Source organism: Chlamydotis macqueenii, chromosome 8, assembly GCF_036417535.1.
Source record: "Chlamydotis macqueenii isolate bChlMac1 chromosome 8, bChlMac1.mat, whole genome shotgun sequence".
NCBI lineage: Eukaryota > Metazoa > Chordata > Aves > Otidiformes > Otididae > Chlamydotis > Chlamydotis macqueenii.
This window is the reverse complement of record NC_141563.1, coordinates 13,914,702-13,937,794: the sequence shown is the minus strand read 5'-3', so window position 1 is coordinate 13,937,794 and position 23,093 is coordinate 13,914,702. Positions and strand designations below refer to the sequence as shown.

General features: G+C 49.8%; 1 protein-coding gene across 3 annotated transcripts in view; it reads right to left on the bottom strand.

The window, feature by feature from the left end:
• PBX1 (PBX homeobox 1) overlaps window positions 1–23,093 on the bottom strand; it is a 125,008-nt gene that overhangs the window by 7,187 nt on the left and 94,728 nt on the right. The window contains exons 3-8 of one of the 3 annotated variants that reach the window (XM_086753040.1): window positions 17,962–18,206; window positions 14,785–14,975; window positions 13,694–13,829; window positions 11,208–11,367; window positions 3,319–3,431; window positions 1,780–1,869 (exon numbers count right to left, since the gene is read on the bottom strand). In XM_086753040.1, coding sequence (XP_086609166.1) covers window positions 1,780–1,869; window positions 3,319–3,431; window positions 11,208–11,367; window positions 13,694–13,829; window positions 14,785–14,975; window positions 17,962–18,206 — 935 coding nt within the window. Of the gene's footprint in view, window positions 1–1,779; window positions 1,870–3,318; window positions 3,432–10,266; window positions 10,906–11,207; window positions 11,368–13,693; window positions 13,830–14,784; window positions 14,976–17,961; window positions 18,207–23,093 lie in introns of those variants that run through there. The other 2 variants (XM_086753042.1, XM_086753041.1) reach the window with 2 other exon arrangements.

Sequence of the window (23,093 nt, the reverse complement as noted above, 5' to 3'; positions counted from 1 at the left end):
TTCTACCCTTCCCAAAACGGAAAACCAGCCTGAGGAGCCATCAGCTGCCACCGTCCCAGGTCCTCATTCGGGAAGCACAGGGGGGACTGCTGAGCCCCTGCTGCTCTCAACTCACCAGTTCCCAGTGCTGCTCGTGGTAATACTGGTTCTCCCATTACCACAGCCGGAAACACCAGCCCTGCTCTCCTTGTCCTATTCAGCTTTTGAGTTTCTACTACCTCTTTCTTCTCCTCTCCCCCTCCCCGCCTTGTAATCCCCATCAGCAACCCTCCCCCCCAAATTTTGGTGTAACCCAGCCCACTGTTATTTTCCAAGCCAACTGCAGCCATAATCAGCTCAGTCTCTTTCCTTGGGGGTATTTTAATTTATACAAAAGTATCATCTCTTATCATGATCAGCCTGCGATTCATTTACTCTCCAAGTATTAAAAAGCCAGAAAGGGAATAAATTCAGCGCACGGAGAAATTAATGCGGAACGATAGGCTCTTTCATGTGGCATTTCCAAGCGCCGTTTTTGCAATGGGCTTATGTAATGAGACATAATTATCTGCACATGTTCAATTACATTACTTCACAAATCCTCCCTGCCTCTGCCTCCTGACGTCAAGCCGCCCGCTAAGCCCCGCGCCCGCAGGAGAGGGGACCGCAGGCTCCCATCCCGCTACGCTCCTTTCCCTGCACTGTCGCCCCGTGCCGGCGGTGGCCAATGGCCCAAAGACGGTAACGCACAAGGTGACAAATGGCACAAGCCTTGGTTGGGAGACGGGACTGGATGGTGCACCCCACCAAGGTGCTCAGCCATAGGACCACCATTCCACCCAGGGGACCACCACCTTCCTGCTCAGCCCGAGACCACCCCACCTCAACCATCAGCCTCCTCGATGGGGACTGTGGCAGCCAGCCGTGTCAAGGGCCAGCCGCCCCCTCCTCCATGCCACCCTGGACAGCACCGCCACCACCCACTCGGCGCTCACAGCCTCCTTTTCCAGGCTGCCCTCTTCTCCCAGCTTGCTGTCACCGCTGCTGAGATGGTGGACGATTGATCTGAGAAATGAAGTTGGATTGCTGTCCCGAATCTACACTGGGTTCTCCTTGTGTGTGTCTGATCGATTTCCCCCTGTGCGACACAGCTTGTCGCTACGAATTTTCATGCTAGTCAGAACCCGCCAGCGCACCCAAGAACAAGGAGAAGATGCTCCAGAGACCGCCCTCCCCCTCCCATCCTCCCCCTGTCCGGTTGGGCGAGGTTTTCTTGGGTTGATGTTGGTTGGCTTTGTTTTTTTTTTTCTCTCCTTTTACTTGCAATCATTATTGTCGCCAACCCCATCGCTGCTGTGCTTTCGGATGCTGGCCAGGGATGGGTTATTTTTAGATGGTCACTCCGGGATGGGGCCATTGGCCTCCGCATGGAGCCATCTCTGGAGCGGGGCATTTGCAGTGACATTCCCCACCGTGGTTATGTGAGGTGTCACCTGTTTAGCAGCTCCTCTCAGCCGAGTGCGTGTGGCCGCAGGTGCCAGGCAAACGCTGATCGGCTCTGACAGTCCTAGACGCCAGCTGCCTGCACAAAGCCTGCCCGGTCGCCACTTTTTTTGTGGGCAAAGCTCTGCCGTTGGCATGACCGATACAGAAGCAATAAACTAGGTGACCGTAAAAGCAAAGACAAGTCCTACTAAGTGGCATTCTGAGCCCTATGGCTTTGAAATAATTGGTAGTGAGAAAACAAAAATGGAAAAAAAATCATAAAACAAGAACTCGAGCCTATTTTTTTTTTCTTACACTGATGCCCTGCGGACTATACATCTGACTTGCTGCGAGTCCGTCACTGTATCCTCCTGTCTGGCTGATAACATGGCGAAGGGTATCCACCTAAACAGACCAACGACAACAAAGACACAAATTAGAGTGAATGAAGGGTCAGTGGGCAAAGCCGCTTCATCTTCGGTATGATAAAAACAAACAATAACAATAATAATAAAGGTATATACTTAAAGAGGGGGAAAAGAGAACTGCAGTTGGTCTTGCGGTGAGAGCCAAGCCAGAGGACCACCCTTGCCTCCCTCACCACGCCCCACCTGCTCCCACAGCCCCATCACACATTCCGTGGTCCCAAGTCTTGTGACAAAAAGAGCAGAGAGGGAGAACAGTGTGGCAAGTGTGGCCTGGGACCTTCTGGAGCACATCGCTGCTGCCGGCTCCACCATCATTCTCGAGGACCCACCTTCCTACCCCTCCCCTCTTCCACCCTTCAGCCCCAAGCGCCGGGAAGCTGACGGCAGTGGAAGGAGATCATCAGAGTCAGCCGAGCACCTTTATTTCAGAGGGCCCAGAAAGAGATGTACCTACCATGGCAAAGGCACCGGCAGCTCTCCTCCAGGCGCCCTGTTCCTCTCCTTCCACTCCCCCAGCCCAGCCCCAGCAGTGGCACACATGGTGAGCACATCTCGTTGCCCACGGATGGCACGCTTGCTCTGTGTCCAGCACCGTGAGGGGAGCAACCTTGGCTTTAGAGAGCTCTCCTTGCCCCATGCAGAAGTGTCAGAGTGGCGGTCATCTCTCAACACAGTACAGAGCCTTAGACGCCAGAGAGTGGACTCATGGCGAATCTGGACATCGGATGGGAGGTGGGAGATCTGAGTGAGCTCCTGGCTATTTTAAATTCTTTACTTTTGCCCATTGACATTTCAGTAACACTGCTCAAAGCTCCCTTGCTCTGTCTTGCTGGTGTCTACATGAGTGGTCTGAGAATCTGTGTTTTTTGGGAGGTGGGAAGATGATGAGGGGTGGCTTCTAATTTAAAAAAAAAAGCAATAATCTATCTGTGTATTTGAGCATTTCTCACCTTTCAGTAGATACCTCGTTTGGCATCAAAAGAGTAAGCAGAATGCTTGTAAAATGAGAAACCAGTTCAAAGATCTGGCCCCTTCCCTTGGAATAAAGCAAGCAGAACCTAAACCTCATCTGGTTTCGTTGGAGTTCGTGCCTGTTCTCCTAAACCTCCTCTCCTCCTAGTACGACTATCAAGCCAGAGCCAAATGCATTCACAAAGTGTGGGCAAGTCTCCTCAAGACCATGGTTGGTTTGGTTGGGTGTTTGGTTTTGGTTTCTTTTGGATTGATTTTTTTGGCGGTTGTTGCTGTCGCTTTTTTTGGTTGGTTGGTTGGTTTTTCAGTTTGGTTTGCCTTTTTTAAGTGTTGGTTGGTTGGTTTGTGCTGGTTGAGATTTGCTCTTTTCAGACGGGAGGGAGAAATGCCAATACAATCAAAGGCTCCTCCAACACTAATGCATTCACTGGCAGTACATCGGATGGGTCCCTACCTGTGACTGCACGTTGGCTCCAACCTGGGCCCCTTGGTAAGAATCCCCATTGAGAGACTGCACGCTCATGAACAAATCTCCAGAGTTTGACATGTTAAAAGAACTGGAAGAACCTGGAAAGGAAAGAGTGAGGCACCTGAATCACAGAAAGGAAAAAGATCCACCCCATGACTCTCAGCCAAGAGGAAGGAACAACATGCAAAGCAACCACAAAAACAAAACACAGTCAGGTTAGTAGTATGAAGAACAGAGCAAGCAAAAAAATAAATAAAAAAAAAGGATGCACTCTTGAGGTTATTCAAAGCCACATGTTGTTACAGCTCAATGCCAAGAACGTTCTTCAACAGCTCCTCAGCTGGAGGAAGGATTCTTCATGCTCTGGACCAAGACAAACAAAACCCAGCCTGGAGGACTCAGACAGCCCTTTCGCTTCATTTCAGGGCATCAAAATCCTTCAGGCAGCTTTGAAAATCTCGGTTGTTGGAGGTGTCCAGCTGTCAGACTGCACTGGAGAACGGCATTACCCAAACAAGCCTTGCTGTAGACAGCAGAAGCCTTGTCAGCAGGGTAAACCAGACCCACGCTACTGCTGTTTCCAAGAAGCTCAGATCAGAATGGGTAAGTCTACACCACACTGCTTTCTGCAGGGTGAGCACATCCAGACACCATCCAGTTCCACGGCCAGAGCTCTTGCTGGGCCACGGGGAGCTCTGTGAGGGAGCAGCGCATGGGGTTTGCCTTCAGGACATCAGGAACCCATCGCTAGTGGGAACTGCAGTGCACCAGGAGCGAAGGCTCGCAAAAATGAGAAGGCACCTGGGCTAGACTCCCAGTGCCCATCACACCATCAAGAGTCTTTCATTGTGATGGGCCATGAGAGAATGCAAGGGTGTCATAGCCCTCTTGGGCCAGCTACCCCGGAAGAATGAGCTCTGAAAGTAAATTCACCACCGCATGCACCAGTCGCCAACATTACACTGAAAAAAAGAGAATGGTGAAGACAACTGGGTGGGATCAGGAGGAGGAAAAAAATACAAATCAAAACAAAAAAAAACCATCCTGCCTTTGCAGGAACAAGGTTTTCTGCTTCCAGCTTTGAGATATCTGAGCACCTCCTCAACTACTGAACAGGAGAAAGAAACCCATCATATATCTGGAAGGCAGGGGAAGAGGGAAGTGGGTTAAAAATAAATAAAAAGGTTTTATGGGATTATTTCAGAACTTATCGTGCAGATCAGCGCGTTAAGTGTGAGACAGCTCAACGTGCAAGGTTTGGTTATATACATGACGTTAGCCTTGGAAAGGAGAGACTTCAGGGGCCCAGGTCAGCTACGCTTTCAGCTCCAATCCTAAATACACTCTCATGATCTCTGCTGCCACTTCCAACTTGGAAGACTAGCAACCACAGTCCTGGTGGAATTGCCCAACGATGGCTCATGTGTACAACCTGAGAAACACCTGGCAATCCCCTTCCCTTTGCTGGAGAGAGAAGAAACGTCCTGGACAGACCCCAGCTCTGCTCTTGAGTGGACCAGGAAGGCTCCCCTGAAGGATGCCACCTCCAAGAAAGGTCAGGGAGCAAGTGCGAGGTCTATGCTGGAGCCTTCAGGTTCACTGAACTCTCTGCTGCTCTCTTTACAACTGGCTCTTTTGTCAGGCGCTGGCAATTCTCAGAATCGAAGGAAAGCAGTAACACGGCTGCTAGATACAAAGCCGAAGACAGTTATCTTAAGCATAGTGAGTCTTGGATCAGGACCCTCCCACCGGTGCAGAACCAGGAATAGCTCACTGTGCTCACTGTCAACCCTGCCCAGCCTGTTCCAGACAGCAATCCCACAGCGCCGCATAAAACAACCGGGACCAGTCAGAAGGCAGCTGCAACCATCACCTCCTCTGCTCAGCTGGCAAAGGGCTCCTGTCACTTCTCGACCTCTCACGTCACTTGCTATTTTAAAGGCAAAAAACTTACGGAAACGAGCTGGTAGACTGAGAACAGCCCACCCTGACACTGCTCAACTTTAAGCGTGAAGATAGGCACTTTTCACATACATAAGGATGCTTCCTACTGGGTTTTCTGAATCAGCACTTGGAAAACCAGCACAAAAGCACAGGGAATCAACATGGCTTCGTTCTTCTGCAGCTGCCGAGAACCAAAGGGTTTGGCAGCTACTGCTCACAAGAAGCAGAAAATATTCTCCTGTTCTCTTAACGGGAGCAGAAACCTTTGAGATCACACAAATAATCTGTGGCATAGCTGGGAAGAGGACTCGGAATCTCTGAGCACCTGGCAGGGCACTGCTATTGCTCTGCCCCCAGGAGAGCGACATTTCATCCCACCATCACCTACCAAGAGAAAATTATAACACTAATAACAAATAAAAGTGCCATAAACTTAACTGATATTTTATTGAAACTTAACAAACCTGGCTGTAAAATTGAGACTGAGAGGGAGGAAATAAAAATAAACAAACAGCCACAAACTCTAGTTCTGAAGAGCGCTGGTGTCTTGGAAATCATGAGGAGTGTTGGAGATGTCACTTACAAGATATACACTGCTATTGGCACAGGGTATTTTTACAATATATGTGCATATCTAAACAGTAAATATGTCTTGCTGCTGATGTGGATGCAAAGATAAATATGCGCATACCAATGGCCCCACATGTATGGATGCATTTGTATCAGAGACGTAATTGCAGAGAGCCCTCTGCGCTGCTGCCTTGCTGCTTCAGTACTCCGCTGTCTATGTACCAGCCAGGTATGGAAATTACCATGGCCCAAAGTCTGAGAGATACGGCTAAGAAGGGCTGATGCACTGGAGTGAGAGAAGGAACAGGAATGTGAAGAGCCCTGAAAATTAAGACTCTGGTATCCTCCACAGAGACAATATCCAGAATACAAGTCAAATCCTGCCACTAGAGGAGGTTCCACCATAAATCTAATCCATTCCTCCGAAAGGCTCCATTGTAAACACACCAAAGGTTTTCAGTGCGTCATGATTTGATCTGTGGCTCCTCAAGAACTGAGAGGTAACCATCACCTTGGTGGTGAGCTTGGGAATCCAGGAGGAAAGGGCTCTTATCTTGGCATGGAAGTCCCTTGATGCTATTTTGTGTAGACCAAAAAAAAAAAACACCAGAAAAAACCCAACACTTTTCAGGACTTGTAGCAGTGTGGAACTGAGGTTCATCTTCAGCTTTCAGACATCTTATGACACCCAAGACCTATCACCACTATTCCTTCATGTTAAGTTTCTATCAGGGTGTCATTAGCTTCAGAAAGAGTGGTGGAAATATTTAAACAAGCTATGGCACTCAGATCTTGCCACTGGGTAAAAGCCTACATCAAAACAAGCCTACAATCAGAACAAGAGAGCTCGTCCACCCCTAACATTTTGATGAGCACAACTCACTTCAAGTTTTCTTTCAATTAAAAAAATCTTCACAAGCTTGACTGCTGGTATTTCTTGCATCACTCCTCCAGCTCTTCAGAGAGCTTCTTCTCCAGCTTCTCTAATGTCTTCTCTAGTACTCTGACAGTCTCGACTTCCACCTCAAATTTTCCAGGACCTCTAACAAGTCCTTTTCTCTAAAGTATCCGACAATTCAAACAGCATCAAGAATAAACAAACACAGTAATGGTGTTCACTGGAGCTTAAATCAAGCCATCCTCATCTGCTGCCTCATGCTACCTACCACCAATGAGCCAGAGATCCAGCACACTGAACCACTGAATTCAACTTTGGTCATGTGTAACTCCTAGTTCAAGTAAATGGCAATGACATACATACACTGCGAGCACAGAATCTAACCCCCCTCTAACTTTTCCTTCTGTTTCTACCATGGTCAAAGATGAGGGAAGAACTTGATGGACCACGTAGCACCTCAGCTGGACACAGCCACCGAGTCTGACAGCAGGTTGAAAAGCTTGGGCTGACCCAACAGGACATTTGTTCTTTTTCTCTTGCCAACAAATACTCAAGACAGCGACACCATGATCAGAACAGCCTCTCTGCTGAAGCAAGATCCCTTCCAGTGCTGTGCTCTGGACAAGTGATTGTCACAAATGGAGGAAGATAAAGAAGAGAAGATACAGCAATTAGGCCTATGCCAGATGAAGCACCTTTCCAGACAGCACAATGCTCTCCATCAGCAGCTTTGGAAGTTTTTTATAAAACAAAAGGGTGAGCAGGAAAAAAACAGCTCAGGACAATTTTGGCTGCTCTGCATGGAAGATTTCACTGGATGTCATCACCTGTGTGTGGCCCTTGAGGACTCTGGTTGGCAAAAGGGTCTGCCCACATAAAATAGCTTTCATTTGCCATGCAGTTTCTGTGCTGAGATTGTCCAGGCAATCAAAGTGAGGATGGGGAGTTGTTAGCCCAAATGAGCCAGACATCTCAGCTTATTTGAACATCTGGCTGATAAGCCCAACTGTGTGTATTCAGGATGAAAAGGTGTTTGACATTCAGGCCTGGGTGACTGAGGATGGGGGACCCTGCTTTGAACGTGCCAGATGGCTAGACAGATGCAATCCTTGCCCTTGTCAATGTGTGGCCAATCTCTTTGACTGACTGTAGCCATTCACCAATCTCTGGTAACACGGGCATCAATGCAGAGAACAGATGGGCCTGCGTAGCTACAGTAGAAATGAATTTAGCTCCCGTCCCAGGTCCCATTGCATCCAGTTCCACCTCCTCTTCCAGCATCATGGCCCTCCAGGGACTACGCTGCTGGTCGCTTCTTTCTCATGACTTGCCCTCTGCCTACTCTCTTTCCACATCACCTACAATGCATTTAAACCAGGTGGTCCTAAAAATTCCCTGCAAATCCAGTCTTTGTTCAGTCTCCTTCCTCACTGAAGTCTCAGCCAATGATCTGAAAACAGGAAGAAGACCACGGTATAAAAGGAAAGGCATCATCCATCTTAGTCCTTCACCTCTTCATCCACTTGGATGTTCCTCCCAGGGCAATCTAGCACATCCAGATGGCTCATGGCCCTTGACACCACCCTCCAAATCTTTCACAGACAGGTTATTCCAGCCCTAGCGTGTACAGGTGTGTTTCTTGCTGCTAGCACCTCCAGGACAACCTGAAGCAGGCGAGGTCACACAACTTCAAATGTCCTCTGGATGTGCCTTTGCCCCACAACATAACAATGCAGAGATGCTTGGCCGAGCTGATACATCCACATGGCTCAGCTGCGGAGATCTCAACCTGGGATGTCACTGTTGGAGATAAAATCCTGAAGATCTTCCAGTTGTCTTCTCAGGAGAGGACCACAAGGACATCCAAACCCACTGCAAGCTGACCAAGAGACTATTGCGGTGCTGACAACAGGGCTTCCCCACTGCTCTGCCACTGCTGCAGCGTACAGGGAGGGTGGTGGGATCCGGGCCAGGTTACAAACACTTTGCTTCTAGCAGAAGGATCTCCATGGCCCGCGAGCTCCCCTCGCACCAACATGCTGCTTTACCACCACTGCCACATGAGGCACGTGAAAAGAGGTCGATGTTTCTGGAGCGCAGACAAGTGAGTCCGAAAGAGGACCCAGGAGCTCAAGTCTTACACGTTAATAACAAGACTGTTTGTCCTTCCTTGAAAGCACAGTGTTACCCAGGGATTATCTGAGCTGTTTACTGCAGGGTACCGGCCAATTTATCTCTGAAACAGCCGTGTTGCTGCCTGTGGGGAAGGCGAAGAAGCAGCCTCGCATCAGAGCACTATTTAACTGGGCAGGCACTGGGGAAATGTCTACTCCACTACATGCGGGCTAGATCCACAGCTGTCTAAGCAATGTGAAGCTCTTCCCTTGTTGTTCCAGCCTTTGGATCTGACTCCAGTCGAAGAAAGAGGAAAAGAAGGAAAGCTGTGTCTCTTCGGCCCAAGCTGATGCGGACTGCAGGACAGCATCACAGGCAGCAGGCATCTCCCTCAACACACGCAATTCTGCTCTCTACCCTCCAGCCTTTCTACACTGGGGTGTTAACGTCAAGAGAGCCCACCTGACCAGGTATTTTGAGTGAGCTGTTTGGAAGGGATGACATTTTTAAAACAGCAGGTAAATCTTCAGCAGCCAAAATAATGGAAGGAAAAGGGGGAAAAAATAAAAAAGAAAAGAATCAAACAAAATTCCTGCAAACCTGTAGAATTCTGCTGCATCCACCTGAGCTCTCTGAGCACCTCAGCCAAGCCAGAGCAGGTGGTCCTGGGTGAGGAGGAGGCGGCAAAGATGCCTCCCAGCAGCATTTCTGACCTGCAGCATCTCTGCTTTAGATGGCTCTGGGGGGCAGACCCCTAGCAAGTAACATGTCCCCCAGAAATTAAGGAGTTGTGTGTAGGGGCTTCACTGATCAACTGAGTAAGTCTTCTACCACTTGCTTCCGTGTAAGCCATCCACATGAGTCCCTGCAAGGTGTGGATGAGCTCCACAGCACAGAGTGATCAACCAGTGATAACCACATTAGCTCATGGGTAATGGACTGCCTTTGGCTTTCTGCTGGAAGGTTCGTTTGGGAGACCAGCCAGATACCCACACCACTGGTTTCTCCCCTTGTTTGACCCCTGGTTCTCCACTTTCCACTCAGATCCTCCAGACCTGGGGGTACTTCTTGGGTGTGATTCCCCTGATACCTGTCACAGGCAGGGCTGCACTTACTATAGAAGCATGTCCTGACAGCAACCGGCATTTGCACGGTGTACCACTGGTGGTCTGCTTAACATCCAGCTTCTCCTGCTGCCCACCATCCTCTTTGCCCACCATTTCCTTCCTCTTAGTAGCCTACCTGATAACGGCAAGCATCATGCCCCGGTGAACAGGTACCACGAGCAGACACTGAGCTAAAAGGCACAAGAGTGGCACATTCCCACTCTCCCCCCAAACCCCTAAAAAGAAAACAGGCAGACAGATATTTGCATGGATAATGAAGTACATGGTACCCATGAAATTCACTTTTTTTCCTCCTTTTAAACAAATCCCAATTTTCCATCATTTTTGGGAGCAGAGTACAACCAGTCAAACGGAGCCTGGGATAATTTCTGGGTCAGTCATCCTCGTGGCCGGTACCACGCATGAACTAAGTATCGTTCTCTAGCAGAGGAGTTGAAATCTGGGCAAAGTGCTCTGTGCCTTTGACCCTCAAAACAAACAAATGGAAACTACAGCAAATGGGCAGGAAAGGGGGAAAGGGAAGGGAGCGACCCATGGATTTCCCTGGATCGTGCCGACACAAAGGGAAAATAAAATTCACACAGGGCACACTCTGGCAGGTGATCCAGACACTGTCATGTAAGCAATCAAAGGTAACCACAACAGAAATAAAATCAAAGGATAAAAATCTACCCAAAACAGCCCCCAAAATGGCATGAGTTAGGACATCTCAGAAATGCTCATTTTATCCATTAGGGCCACTCATGCTTTCAGCCCCAGTGAAATAATATCATTATGCAACAACACTTTTTAATTATTTTTTTTTTCTCTCCCCCCAAAGTGCAAGTAATTCCAGCAATTTTTTTCAGATCATTTTTCTGTTTTTGTGTTTACCATCCATGCGTATAACCCCCACCGTGGCACCGTCAGTCACAAAGTCTGATCACATCATTTTTCCAATGAAAAACAGAACAGGGAAGGAGAAGAGAAAAAAAAAGATAAAATAAAAAAGAGGGGAAAAAAGCAAAGAAAACAAAGTACCCCCCACAAAACAACCCCCAAACCCAAACCCATCTCCCTTTTTTTTTTTAAAGACCACAAAAGTGAGCCAATGAAACACAGAAAACTAAAATTCAACTAACCAAAAGGAGAAAATAAGAGAAAGATTAAAGGGAAGGGAGAAAATTAACAAAAAACCGAACACTAATGACCCAAAATAAAAAAAAACAACAAAAACTAACCAGCTGAATTGGGAGTTGAGGGTGAGTTAGCCTGGCTTCCATGGGCTGACACATTGGTAGCCGTGACAGCCGTTTTGGCAGCATAAATATTGGCTTCCTCTTGAAATTTACCTATGTTCTTCTTGTACCGGATTCTCTTATTTCCAAACCAGTTTGATACCTAGAGGAGACAAAGACGTTAACGTTTCGGCTCTGGAGAGTGCAGCTGGGTGAGGAAGGTGGATTAGTTCAGGTTAAGCAGTGCATATTCTTTCCCCCACCCCTGTTTCCCAGCTGTGGAAGGAAGATCTTCCAATCGCACGCGTCACGCCAAGCCCAGGAAAGGTGGTGGGACCCCTTGGGAGGGCCGGGTTTGTGTGGATGCGTCTGGTTCCTGTACAGATGGGACGTCCACTAAGAGGACTAAGAGGATGCTCCACAGGAACCACTAGGCCCATCCCATGAAAAGATCACATGGGCTTAAAAAAACCTGAGAAAGTGAAATGACCCTGAAATTGTGCAATCTGAAAATGAGTGTGTGTCATTTTGGAACTTTTTATTTGTCTCCCCCTCGGTGTCCCTTTGACAGGGACAGATGCCTTGATTCCCAGATGCCACTTCTCCTCCCTTTGGAGAAGCTGGTGTGGTTTTCAGGGAAAACACTCAACAAATTTACTCAGGCCTGGCTGACACACAAAATTGCCTTGATATTATTGAAGCTCTGCTTTTGATCCACCTGAGTGAAATCAGTGCAAAAGACAAGTATCCAATCCTGCACAGCTGCAGAGCAGGAAAAAGAAAATACAACCTGCAGAGACTCCTAGGAGGCAAAGGGCAGTAACTCAGATCAGCACCCAGCCCAGATCTGGGAGTGAATATTTCAATGGCACGAGGAGCAGGTGCTGTTTGTGAGGAGCAACATCCCACTTCTTTCTTTTTTTTTTTTTAAAAGACAATGTGTTCCTTCATGATCTCCCTACTTGACCATCTCTCTACAACTGCTACTCTGGCTTCAAATGCTTGAGCTGGTGGGTGAACTCCTATGAGCATCACAGGGAAGGAAGTTGGAATAAGAAGCCACCACAACCCATCTTCATCTTAAAACCTATGAAGCAAAGAACCTGCCTACCCTAGTCAGCCTTCAAGTTCAGGTGAACTCTGCTCATGACTTGTACAAATTCATGCTGTCGGATGTTCTCACTTAGCCTCAGCAAAAACAGAGACTTGGGTGTGTGTTTGTTTCTACCTTCTTTGGACAAGAAGGGAGGGAAATCCTGGAGACACGCACAACACAGCCTTGATACAGCACAATCAAAAAATATCCTAGGTGCAGCATTCCTCCTGGGCATTTTCTCTGTGTGAGGAAGAAGTTGTAAGTGTGAACAGATGAATTAGAAGTGAGAAGGGAAGCATCAGGACAGCTGTAGCCAATATGTGTTGTCTCTCGTAGGTAACTCAGCAGTATCAATGTTTGGGTCTTCCAACCCAAGGGATGCAACTGGAGTCGCTCAGCAAGCATTCAACACGGTGACGACACCTACCCTTGGATGCTGCTGCTCCTGCTGAAGGCAGACATGCTCTCACAAGGACACCAGATGCTACTGCTGTCTTCAGCTTACTCAAGCACACGCCTAGGGCTGGGAAGCGGCCCAAGAAGGAGCCCACAAAGGGAGCCCAGAGGGAGTGCTAAGCTCACAGGAGGACAAGGCTACCAGAGGCCATATAGATGGGCCTTCAATCACACAGCTTGCTCCAAAAAGAGAGGAAATAAAGAAGGGCAGGCCTGAGCAATGAATTGCTGAACACTTCAAGGTCTGACTGCACTCCTCACAAATCCCAGGTCAAAGCTACAGACTCCAGGAACTACGTGGTTGCCTTGAATGCATGGAAATAATTCAATTTGCCTTAACTGACCACCTTTCTTTGAGGGATAAGCAAGTCAGGGAGATGTCATGTTCTGCACCACAAGAGTAATGACGAGAGAAACAACCCTGAGAAAGCCCACCCTCCTTGAGCACAAACTACAACCTGTCTGAACCAAACCCTTCCCACCAGGACCTTGTCCATTCTACCTTATAAAGCAAAATCTGCACAACTCTTCCTATCACCTTCGAATCCCTTGGCTTGAAGAATGGACTTCCAGCTCAAACGAGCTCTTCTTGCAAGCCAGCTCAACACTAATTCCCTGAGAAGACTTTGCCTCTGTGGGCCACACCACACCATTTCTGTGTTGTTAACACCTTGGCTGCACACACAGCCATTGCTCCATGGAGTCTTCATCCCTACTAAATCCCCTCCCAAATTCTCCTTTTCCATCCATGGCTTCAATCTGCAACTCTGCCATCTGCTCTCCCGTCCACTTACACTAACTTGCGCTAAACTCATTTAGTAATTAAATGCTGAACACTGGGACGTGACTGACTTGACTGAGGTCAGGAGTGCCCTTCACCATGCTAAGGTCTCCTGTTAGCAGCAGCTGTCTTTGCTGTATTTCTGGGCTCTCTCACCTGTGAGACTGTGATGCCGCATTTCTTGGCTAGCTCTTCTTTGGCTTCCTCACTGGGGTAAGGGTTGCTGAGATGGGAATAGAAATACTCATTCAGGATTTCCGTAGCCTGCTTGTTGAAGTTTCTTCTCTTCCGCCTTAGCATAAAGAAAGAGGGAAAAACAGAAGGAAAAGGAAAGGGAATCAGTGCCAGGGATCCAGAAACTGGAATGCAATTCTAGATAATCTGACTTTTCCCACTTCCCTCCCTCCTTTCCCCTACTCCTGGAGCATAGATTGCAATAGTCATAGCCAGGAAGCTTCTCATCTGCATCTTGCTTGCTCTCTCAGCATCTTCCGAAGCAAGTTAAGTCTCCTTCTCAAATTATCATTGCATCCTCTAGCTTGCAGAAGTGTCTTAAAACTGGCACCCAGCTCCTCCACCTGGGAAGGTGACTCCTGACACCTGGCTGCCCTGGCCAAAGACATCACTGCTGCTCTGCAAAGCCCTGTGCTGAGAAAGCAGTGATGGATATTTCTTTAGGGAACTCTGTTCCATTCACAGCTGTGCACTTCTGTCTGCTACCTCCTCCCTCGTACCCACAGTGTAGCTGCCTCTGCTCCCCATCCCAAGCTGCAGTCCAAGCCACAACCTGCACATAACCAGTTTGGGGAGTGAAAGAATTCTACAGCAGACTGAAAATCTGGGACAATGAAAAGAGAAGGAAAAGAACAGGAACCTAGAGGGGACAGGATGGGCTGGAGGATTAGCTTTCATCCCCAACTGAAGAACTCATTTTCACCACAGGAGTTTGCTAGAATGTGCCACAGAATTTCCTTCTGCCAGAGCAAAACCAGCATGTGCAATTCCAAAGGTACAGCTGGAAGCCTCCCTGAGACAGAGACTGAATGTCTTGAGTTGTTGTCCTCTCCCTTGCTGAGCCACAGACAACTAAAGGCTAAGGAAGGTAAATATCCTCTGCAGCTCAAGACCAGGAGATACTGCCTTTCAGATGGACCTGAATTCACTCCAGAACCTCAAAACACCTTTCCCAGGCCTGAACAATACCGCACAGTGGGTGGGAAGAAAGGTTTGGTGGGGGCTGAACTCACCGTGCATCCAGAAATCGGGAGCGCAAGATCATGACGGCTTCACACGTGCTTTGTTTCAACTGCATCTGGATGGAGCTGAACTTGCGGTGGATGATGCTCACCATCCGCTCTATCTCCTTTGGTGAGATAGGTCGGGTCCGGCTCTGCTCACGCAGCAGGTTCATCACATGGGTGGTGAATTCGTTGCACGCCTGGGATGGCAAGAAAAGCAAAAGAAACCCCAGGATCGGAAGGTCATTCAACGGTGTCAAGGACAGTAGAGAGGCAATGCTGCTAAGGAAGGAGATGCACACAGAGGCTTCAATGGCTGGGTTTTTTTAGGGCACACCCAGGGTATGAGCAAGGGTGTGCTGGCTCTCGGGGGAGAGAGAAATTTCTCTTGTCTGCCAAGCAAAGGGTGTGAGAGACTCCCAGAAAACATGGAGAGAAAGGCAGCAGCCAGATTCTTTGCTTTCAAGGATCATGGATGGAGCTGGGACAGGTGAAGCCCTAGGACTCCTGTGAAGTATGAAAAATTCCCAGCCCTTACACTGTTTCTCTGGATGGGACTGGAGAAGCTTTAGATGTATCTGAGGAGGACCATGAACTTTTTGATCCTCTGTCCCTCCTCCCGCTGCCCCAGCTGGACCCCAGCCCCTTGTGCTTCACAGAAGCAGCTCCTAGAGAGACATGGCCCTGCTCTCCACTCTTAGCACCTCAGATAAGAAGTAAATAACTACAATAATTAAAGCCTGAGTGAGGCAGGAGCCCTGACAAGTAAGAGTAAGCAGGTAATAATCCCAATTAGTTTGCTGCTAGCACAGCACTGTTTGGCTGCTTCTGCTGTCCCCACACTGTGCTGTGAGGATAGGGCAGGAAGAGGAGTCAAAGGGGACAAGGGAGAGATTTTGAGGCTGGATGAAGGCCACTTCATTGCTCTCTCCTCCATCCCGACGAGTACCTCATCAGCACGATGGGATCCTCCAATTCCCAGAACCAGTCTGAGATCAAAGCCCCAAAAAACAAGTTGAGAGCAGCGCTTGCACTCTGACGGCTCAAGAAGCCTTTGGTGCTCCTGGGACACGGGCAGTTGCTCTGGGGACAGTGTCCCCAGATGCCACCCCATGATGGGGAAAAGGGGGCTAGCAGGCGAAAGAAGCATTGGTTTTGCGGAATAGCAAGACGGGCTTGACTTACCACCTCCCACCCCACCCTTCCGAGCTGAATCCCCACCCACAGCTCAGACCCAAGATACCACCAAGGCCAGCAGAGCCCCTCCAGTTGCCCATCACCAGCTTCAACTGACAGCTCCCATCTCCTGGCGTGAGCACCGGCTACAAGAGCTCTCAGCCAGGCGCCTCCCAGACACCTGAGCAATTTCAGCTTGTCTCTTCTTGGCGTGAAATAAAGAGCATCACAGGCAAAATTGCTGGTAAGTGCTGTGCGGTCACAGCAGCAGCCAGATGCCGTGCGAAGCCAGGTGCTGAGCTCCCCCAGACATGAACAAGGGACTGGAAAGATGAGGATGGAGGCTGAAAAGCCCTGAACCCTGGTTTTGCAGGACTGTGGGTAACGATACCAGAGATACAGCCTGGCACAGCCATTCGCAAAGCAAGTCGGTGGCAAAACCAGCTCTGTCAGTGAATCGTGAGAAGGAAAGATGTGTTGGCCCATCTCTCCCCACAGGGTTGGGGTAAAGGCTTCTCTCACCTGGGTGTCCCTTTGGGGAGCAAAAATGATGGAGAAATAAAACCAGAAAAGCAAACAAACCAAACTCCTGCCCAAGGGGAAGAAGGAGCAGAAGGTCCTTCCCTGATGTCTGTCCCTGGCTGTGCCCTTGGAGAAGGGTCCTTGCTGGCTCTGCCCTTCACGCGTCTCTCCCTGGGCTTTGGTGGCAGAGGACCCCCTTCAGCCTGGGGGCTGAAAGATGAGCCCTGACGTGCTCTCTGCTCCTACCCACGAGACAGGGCTGAGGCTCCCTTCATGCCACATCACCCTGTGTCAGTGCCTCGAGGGAGCGACAGCAACGGCTGAGGACAGCCTCGAAAGGTCATCCTTCCAACTTGCCCCCTCTGCCCTGCCACCCCCTCCTCCTCTGTCAAAATGCCTTTCATGGCATGACCATGCTCTGCTCTCCAACACCAGAGCCCTGCCCAGCTACCCTGACTCCAGCTCCAACCCAGGGCCACCCACCATCGGCCACCCCATGAGAGGGGCACTCATCGGCAGTAGCTCCAACACCAGCCCCGGGTGTAGGTGTGGAGATGCTGACTCAGCTTGGTGAATTTTGTACCTGAATGGGCAAGACATCCCCCAGCCCCACCACAGCATCCAGTTAGCCAGGTAAAATGGGAGCTGGGCTGGCTTGCCCGTACAGACCCCAGCACCGGCGGCTGCTCACAGCCCCATCACATCAGCAGCGATGATGTTAAATCAGAGACTTGAAACCCCGCCTGACCCCTGGCTGCGGAGTCCATCCTGCACCCAAAAAGGAGGGCTGCTTCCTTGCTCGCACTCCATAAACCACAGCCTCGAGATAGAAACCACATTCATCACAAGGACAAGATGCGCGGTGGCGAAGAGAGGTCTGCGAAACATCTGGAAGCATTTGAAATAAACCAGTTTTGCGTGTTGGCTTGCAAAGCTTTTCATGCAATTGTCAGTGTCACCAATAGCTGCATTCATGACCCAAACAGGTTTTTTTTTGGTTTGTTTTTTTTTTTTTTTTTAAGAATAATTAACAAAAAAGCTACTTTTTTTTTTTTTCTGGAAAAAGAACTTTTCAAGAAAGTTCAGAAAAAAATATTCAAGGAATATTTTGATTCAAGCCTTGCTTGCACTGCGGCAAGCACCCAGAAAAGAACTCCCTCTTCCTAGGGCCAATTTTTGGAATGGTATTAGGGGAGGAGTGAAAAGTGAAAATCAAAGGGGCAACCCATGCCAAGCCTATTCTCGCAGCACATCCCAGCGCAAAAAAACAACCCTCCCAACCCAAAAAAGCACATTTTCACTCCAATACCAATCAACAGCTTGTGTTCGCCAGCATGCTCCTAACAATAGATGTCAGTAGTGATCCAGGCTGTGCAGATCCACATCTCCTGGCATCAGAGGGCTCCAGCTGCTCCAGCTCCTGCTCCCACCATCCCATGACCACCACCCCTGGGCAGCTCTGCCCTCCGCCTCGAAGGAGCCTGTTACCTGCTCGTACTTCTCCAGCTCCGTGTGGTAGATCTGTCGGATCTGGGAGAGTTTGGCTCTGTAGTCAGAATGCTCTACCGAGTTGTCTGAGCCGGCTCCTCCCGATGCGGCGGCGGCAGCGGCAGCAGCGGCTGAGCCGCCTCCTTTTTCGGGGCCCGCTACCCCCTCGGCCAGGAGCATGTTGTCTAACCTCATCAGCTGGGGGTCCGTGGGCTCCTCTTCCTGCGCTCCTCGGATGCTCAGCACTGCAGGAGATACAAAGGGGAAAGGAAAGGCTGAGCCGTGGCTGGGGGTTAACTCGGGGAAGGGGATGCTCATCCAAAAAGAGGATGCACATCCCAGGCTGGACCAGAGGCCCTCAATTCCCATTGCCTGGGCTTTTCTTCCTTTCCCAAGGGCACCCCAACAGGCACTCTGCACCCTGGTGCTCCAAGCGCTCCTCACCAAATGCAGCTCCTCAGCCCTGCAGCAGTGACGGGGCCACTCCAGCTCCATGCTCTCATCCCTGCCTCTTCCTCTCCTTTCCACAGGGAAGAAGTACGGCAGAACTGGCAGAGAGCTCACCGCAGAGGTAACCCAGAAAACCATGCTTTGCGTTCAAATGTGCAGCAAAACTGCTAGCAACACTAACTAAAAAAACCCAACAAACTTACCCATTCTTGGTGCCCAATGTGATAGGGACCGTACCCCGACTGAAGCACGGGATGGAAAGGTGGGAGTCTAGCCCTCAGCTCGCCCAGGGGTCCTCTCATGCCACCTAACATTCTATTACAGCCTGATCCTGCACCGTTCCCATCAGCCATCGATCTCAGATGGCAGCAGAAGTAGTACAGAGTCCGGGGCTGGCTGTGCCTCAGTTTCCCCATCTTTAAGACAGACATAGAGGGCTTGCCAGGCCATGCTTTCAGCCACCCCATGGAAAAACAAGCAAAAAACAGTACACAATAAATTCTATTCTTTGAAAAACACCTTTTTTTTTTTTTTTAAGAATACAGTCATTCCAACTAAGTCTGAACCATGCTAAGAAAAAGGGCGACAATAAATCAATCCTCCCAGAGTGACTTGCCAAGGAGAGAATTTTCCTCCCCTCTTTGTACTCCCCGCCTCAATCATTGCTTTGAGCAAAAGTCCTTCTCCTGCAAGGGTTTCCCTGGAAAAACCACGCGGGACCATCCTGGCCGCTGTGGGCCAGCTCGGCAAAGGGGCGCATCCCAGGTCCGAAGGATGAAGGTGTCCTCTGTGCCCCCCGTGTGCCCCCCCATGGTGTGTGCTTGAACACAGAAGTGTGACCCGCATGCACACACAGGGGTGTGCGCAGCTGCAAAATAAACAAAATAAATCCTTGATGAGGGAACAAACGAAACGAAATGGAAAGCAACACAGGTAAAATAAACAACCAAATAAATAAATCCCAAATAAACAAAAAAACCCCAAAAGCAGAGTTGCCAAAACAGGTGCATCTGGATTACAAAAGGGAATTATTTTTAGATTAAAAATCTCAGGAATCATTGACCTGACAGGTAGGCACGAGTGATTAATTAGTTTATGTTTGGCGAGCCGCTTCCTGATGAAAAGTGCTGCACAACCCCTGAGCTTTATTCCTGTGCACCACGCACGGACCAGCACCCCCTGGTCGGCGCGCATCCCGAGCATCCGACAGACGGATGCACCTCCCCACAGCGGGGACCCAAACCCCTCCGGGGACCGCGCGGAGACGGCCTGGGCTTGGCTGCCCGCTCGGAATAACGCTGAAGAGTAAATAAATGGAAAGGGCAACGTGTCTAAGTAGAACTGATGCTGCCTATTTATCCCTGGAAGGTTGCGCTCAGCCAAGGAGAAGACAAAATGATTATTTAAAAGCAGCTTTTTTATCTTCCTGCTGCTGTCCCTGCCTCCAATACGCCTCCTGTCAGGATGGTAGGGATGCTGGGCTCCTCGGCAGCTCTGCCCCTCCAAAATGCCCCCCGTGATGGGACGCAGCCCCTGCTCCCCTGGCCTGCAGCATCTGGGCAGCTGATCATGAAAAGCGTCTCCACTCTCCCCAGCCTGCTGGCTTTCCCACCAAATTAAAATAAAATAAATTAAGCAGAACGGTCCTCAGCGGTCCGGCAGCAAGCCGTAGCCAAGGGGATGCAGGCAGGCTCCTGCCGGTACCCCGGCATCCCCGGGACACACCATTTGCTGCTTCTGATTAAAGAGAGGAAAAAAAACCCCAAACAATAAAAGGAAGAACAAAAAGAAAGATAGCGACTGGCAGCCGGGGGGAGGAAAATTCATGCAAGACTTTCTGTCCTTGGCCGCTTTCCTGCTGGCTTGGCAGCCCCCCTGCCACGGCAAATGCCGCTAGAGGGTGCTCGGCCCTCGCCGCCTCAAAATCCATTTTTATCTAGAATTATAAATATGCACACATGCAAATATATATTTATGGATGCATTTTAAAAGCCAAAGCAAACCACGCGCCTTGTCACCGTCACGAAATGCTGCTCAGCTGACCATGGAGGGGCACCGAGGAGCGCGGCTGAGCCACGGCTCGCGGCCATGGCGGGGTCACCGTCACCAACGTCAGCAGCAGGAGCAGCTGGGGACTGCCGAGCCACCAGCCAGCGGTCCGGTCATCGATGCCACCAGGGTCACGGGGACCCGTTTCAGCAGCAGGTGGGAAATGGCTCCCAGCTCTCATGCTCACTCCTTCTCCCACCACAGCTGCGGTGGGCAGGGGACATCATTTGAGAACCAGACCTGGCTGGCTCACTGGCACGGCTGTCGTGCAGGACACGAGGAGGTGGTGGCGAGACTGGCCCTGGAAAATCAGGGTAGGACAGAAAGCCGAAAATAGCTCCCTGTCTCCTCGTCTACCCTGCGATTCAGGGATGGAAGCTGCATTGAGTCGCCAAAGCTTTCAGATGCTCCAAGATGTTTCCCACCAACCTGCGTATCTCTGAGGCACGCCAGCAGAGCAGCCAGCCCCGCGCTCACATGAGACAGGCAGCCAGCATCCCACATGGCTGTGTCCCCACACCACAGTAATCGTGCCTGGTGTCCCTGTGCATGGGGGCAGCCACACGGCCCACACTCCCCGTCGTTTCTCATCCTCATGTCTCCTCTGGAGCGTGCGCTCATCGCGTTAGGTGCAGCCAGGACTTTCTGGGGTGGAAGCCAGAGACCAAGCAGAAGACACCAGAGGAAGCTAAGGCAAGGTGGAGCAGTTGGGAACATCCTCTCCAGGGATGCAATGGGCATATCTTGGAAGAAGACACAGTGAATGACACAAAGCCAACACAAGTTGTGATGATGAAAGAAAAGGTCCCCAGCGCCGGTGCAGCCACTCATGAGGGCTCTGCTGCATGGGACCAGCGTTCCTCGACTCTCCACCAACTTCAGTGGTCAATGTAGAAATTTGCTGTGAACTGGCTTGTTAAGATCCCCTCTGAATCCCTGAGCTGGCAGTTCCTCTACAGCTCTGTTTGCTGGCACCATCAGCTGGACATTCAAACCTACCCTAAAAAGAAACTCGCTGAGTGGTTTTAATAAGGACAGGAGGAGTGCTCCCCTCCTGGCCAAGCTGGGCTGCTTCTGGACAAGTTTTCTTGTTTCTGCCCATTCCCAACTTGCTGAATTGCCTTTCCAGGGGGAAATTTTAAAGGAGAAGGAGATTTCAAGTAAATTATTGCAACTTATCGAAAATAATGTGCTACTTAGCATCGAAGACAAGCATCCTGGCAGGCAGAAATGGGAAGCCGTGCCGGAGCAGATGGGAGTAATTAGGTTGTGATTTTCAGAAGGGTTTTCTTTCCTGCCTCCACTGTGCCTAAGATGTACTGTGGGGGGGAGAACAACCCACCCAACAACAGTTTCAAAAGAGATGGACAATTCCTCTGCCACGGCCCCCGGGCTGTGAGCTGGCCTTCGGTATCACTTTCCCATTGGGAATGCTGGGCAATGCCGCTGGTGGAGCGCTGCTGGCTGCTCCCGCTGCCCTCGTACGGCCCCACAAGTGAGACGCCTCCTTCCCCATCAAGGCATTCATCTGCCACCAAAGCACAGATGCTTCACCCGCGCATCGGATGAGCAAGGTCTTGCCCAAATCCTTGCCTGGACCGGTGGGTGTCCCTGCTGTACAGACAACGAAGGCATGGCAGCTCCCACTCAGGAAGCCCAAAACTCCTGCACAGACCCACACTGCGCACAGCTGGGCTTTGAAACACACATTGAACGTGAGCCCTCTTCCGAACTTTCGCAATTTAACCACCATCCGCAATGTTCGCTTGGGCTCGTGATGTCAGGAGTCACATGAGCTCAGTGGTTTTCTTTAAACATATGTTTTTACATCTCCAGAGCTAAAGCAACAGCCAGCAAACAGAGGGACAGCCAGGATGCCAGCAAATGTCCCTGCTAACAAACCGGTAACTAATCACCTTATTTTAAGCCGATCTCAACATTTCCTGGAGTCTGAGTCTACGTTTGTGAATGCTGAAGATCAACAGCACCAAACCTGGTACAAAAATACTCTCATCTGCCTCATATTTGAGGACAATTTCGCATTAAGGGGCTTGTGGCTGGCTGTCTGCATCCTTGTACTCATACATGTAGTCACAACCAGGTCAGGAGAGTTGGAGCTTGCTTCTTTGGCTGATCCATGCCATCATGGATGGGCTTGAATTGCTCTTCCCAAACCTTCTTTGGGCAGAAAAGCCCCCAGACATCATACACCTACCTAAATGCCTGTTTTTTTTTTTCCCTATGCAAGTATATTTGCAGCCTACCTTCTTCTGCAACAGCAAACCCCAGGCACAAAGGAAAAGCCAGTGTCTTGGATCTTCTTTTTAAACACAAAGTCACCTTCAAGACCCTATGCTCAGAAGGAATAAACAAGCTCACAGAGCTTTGTGGAGGATACTGAAGCACCTCCACACTGCCAGTTGAAGGGTCCACAGGACAGAGAGCAACACCGATGTCTTCGTGGCAAAGCATATGGTGTCCACCTTAAATGGGTATCGACAATCACAGCAACCAAGGTGGAACACAGCAAGTTAAGTAATTAACAGGGAGTTTTAAACCTCAGTTGGATATTTTCAACATATTTGCATAAAGTCACTGAGGATATCAACATCAAAACACAAATACCTATTTCC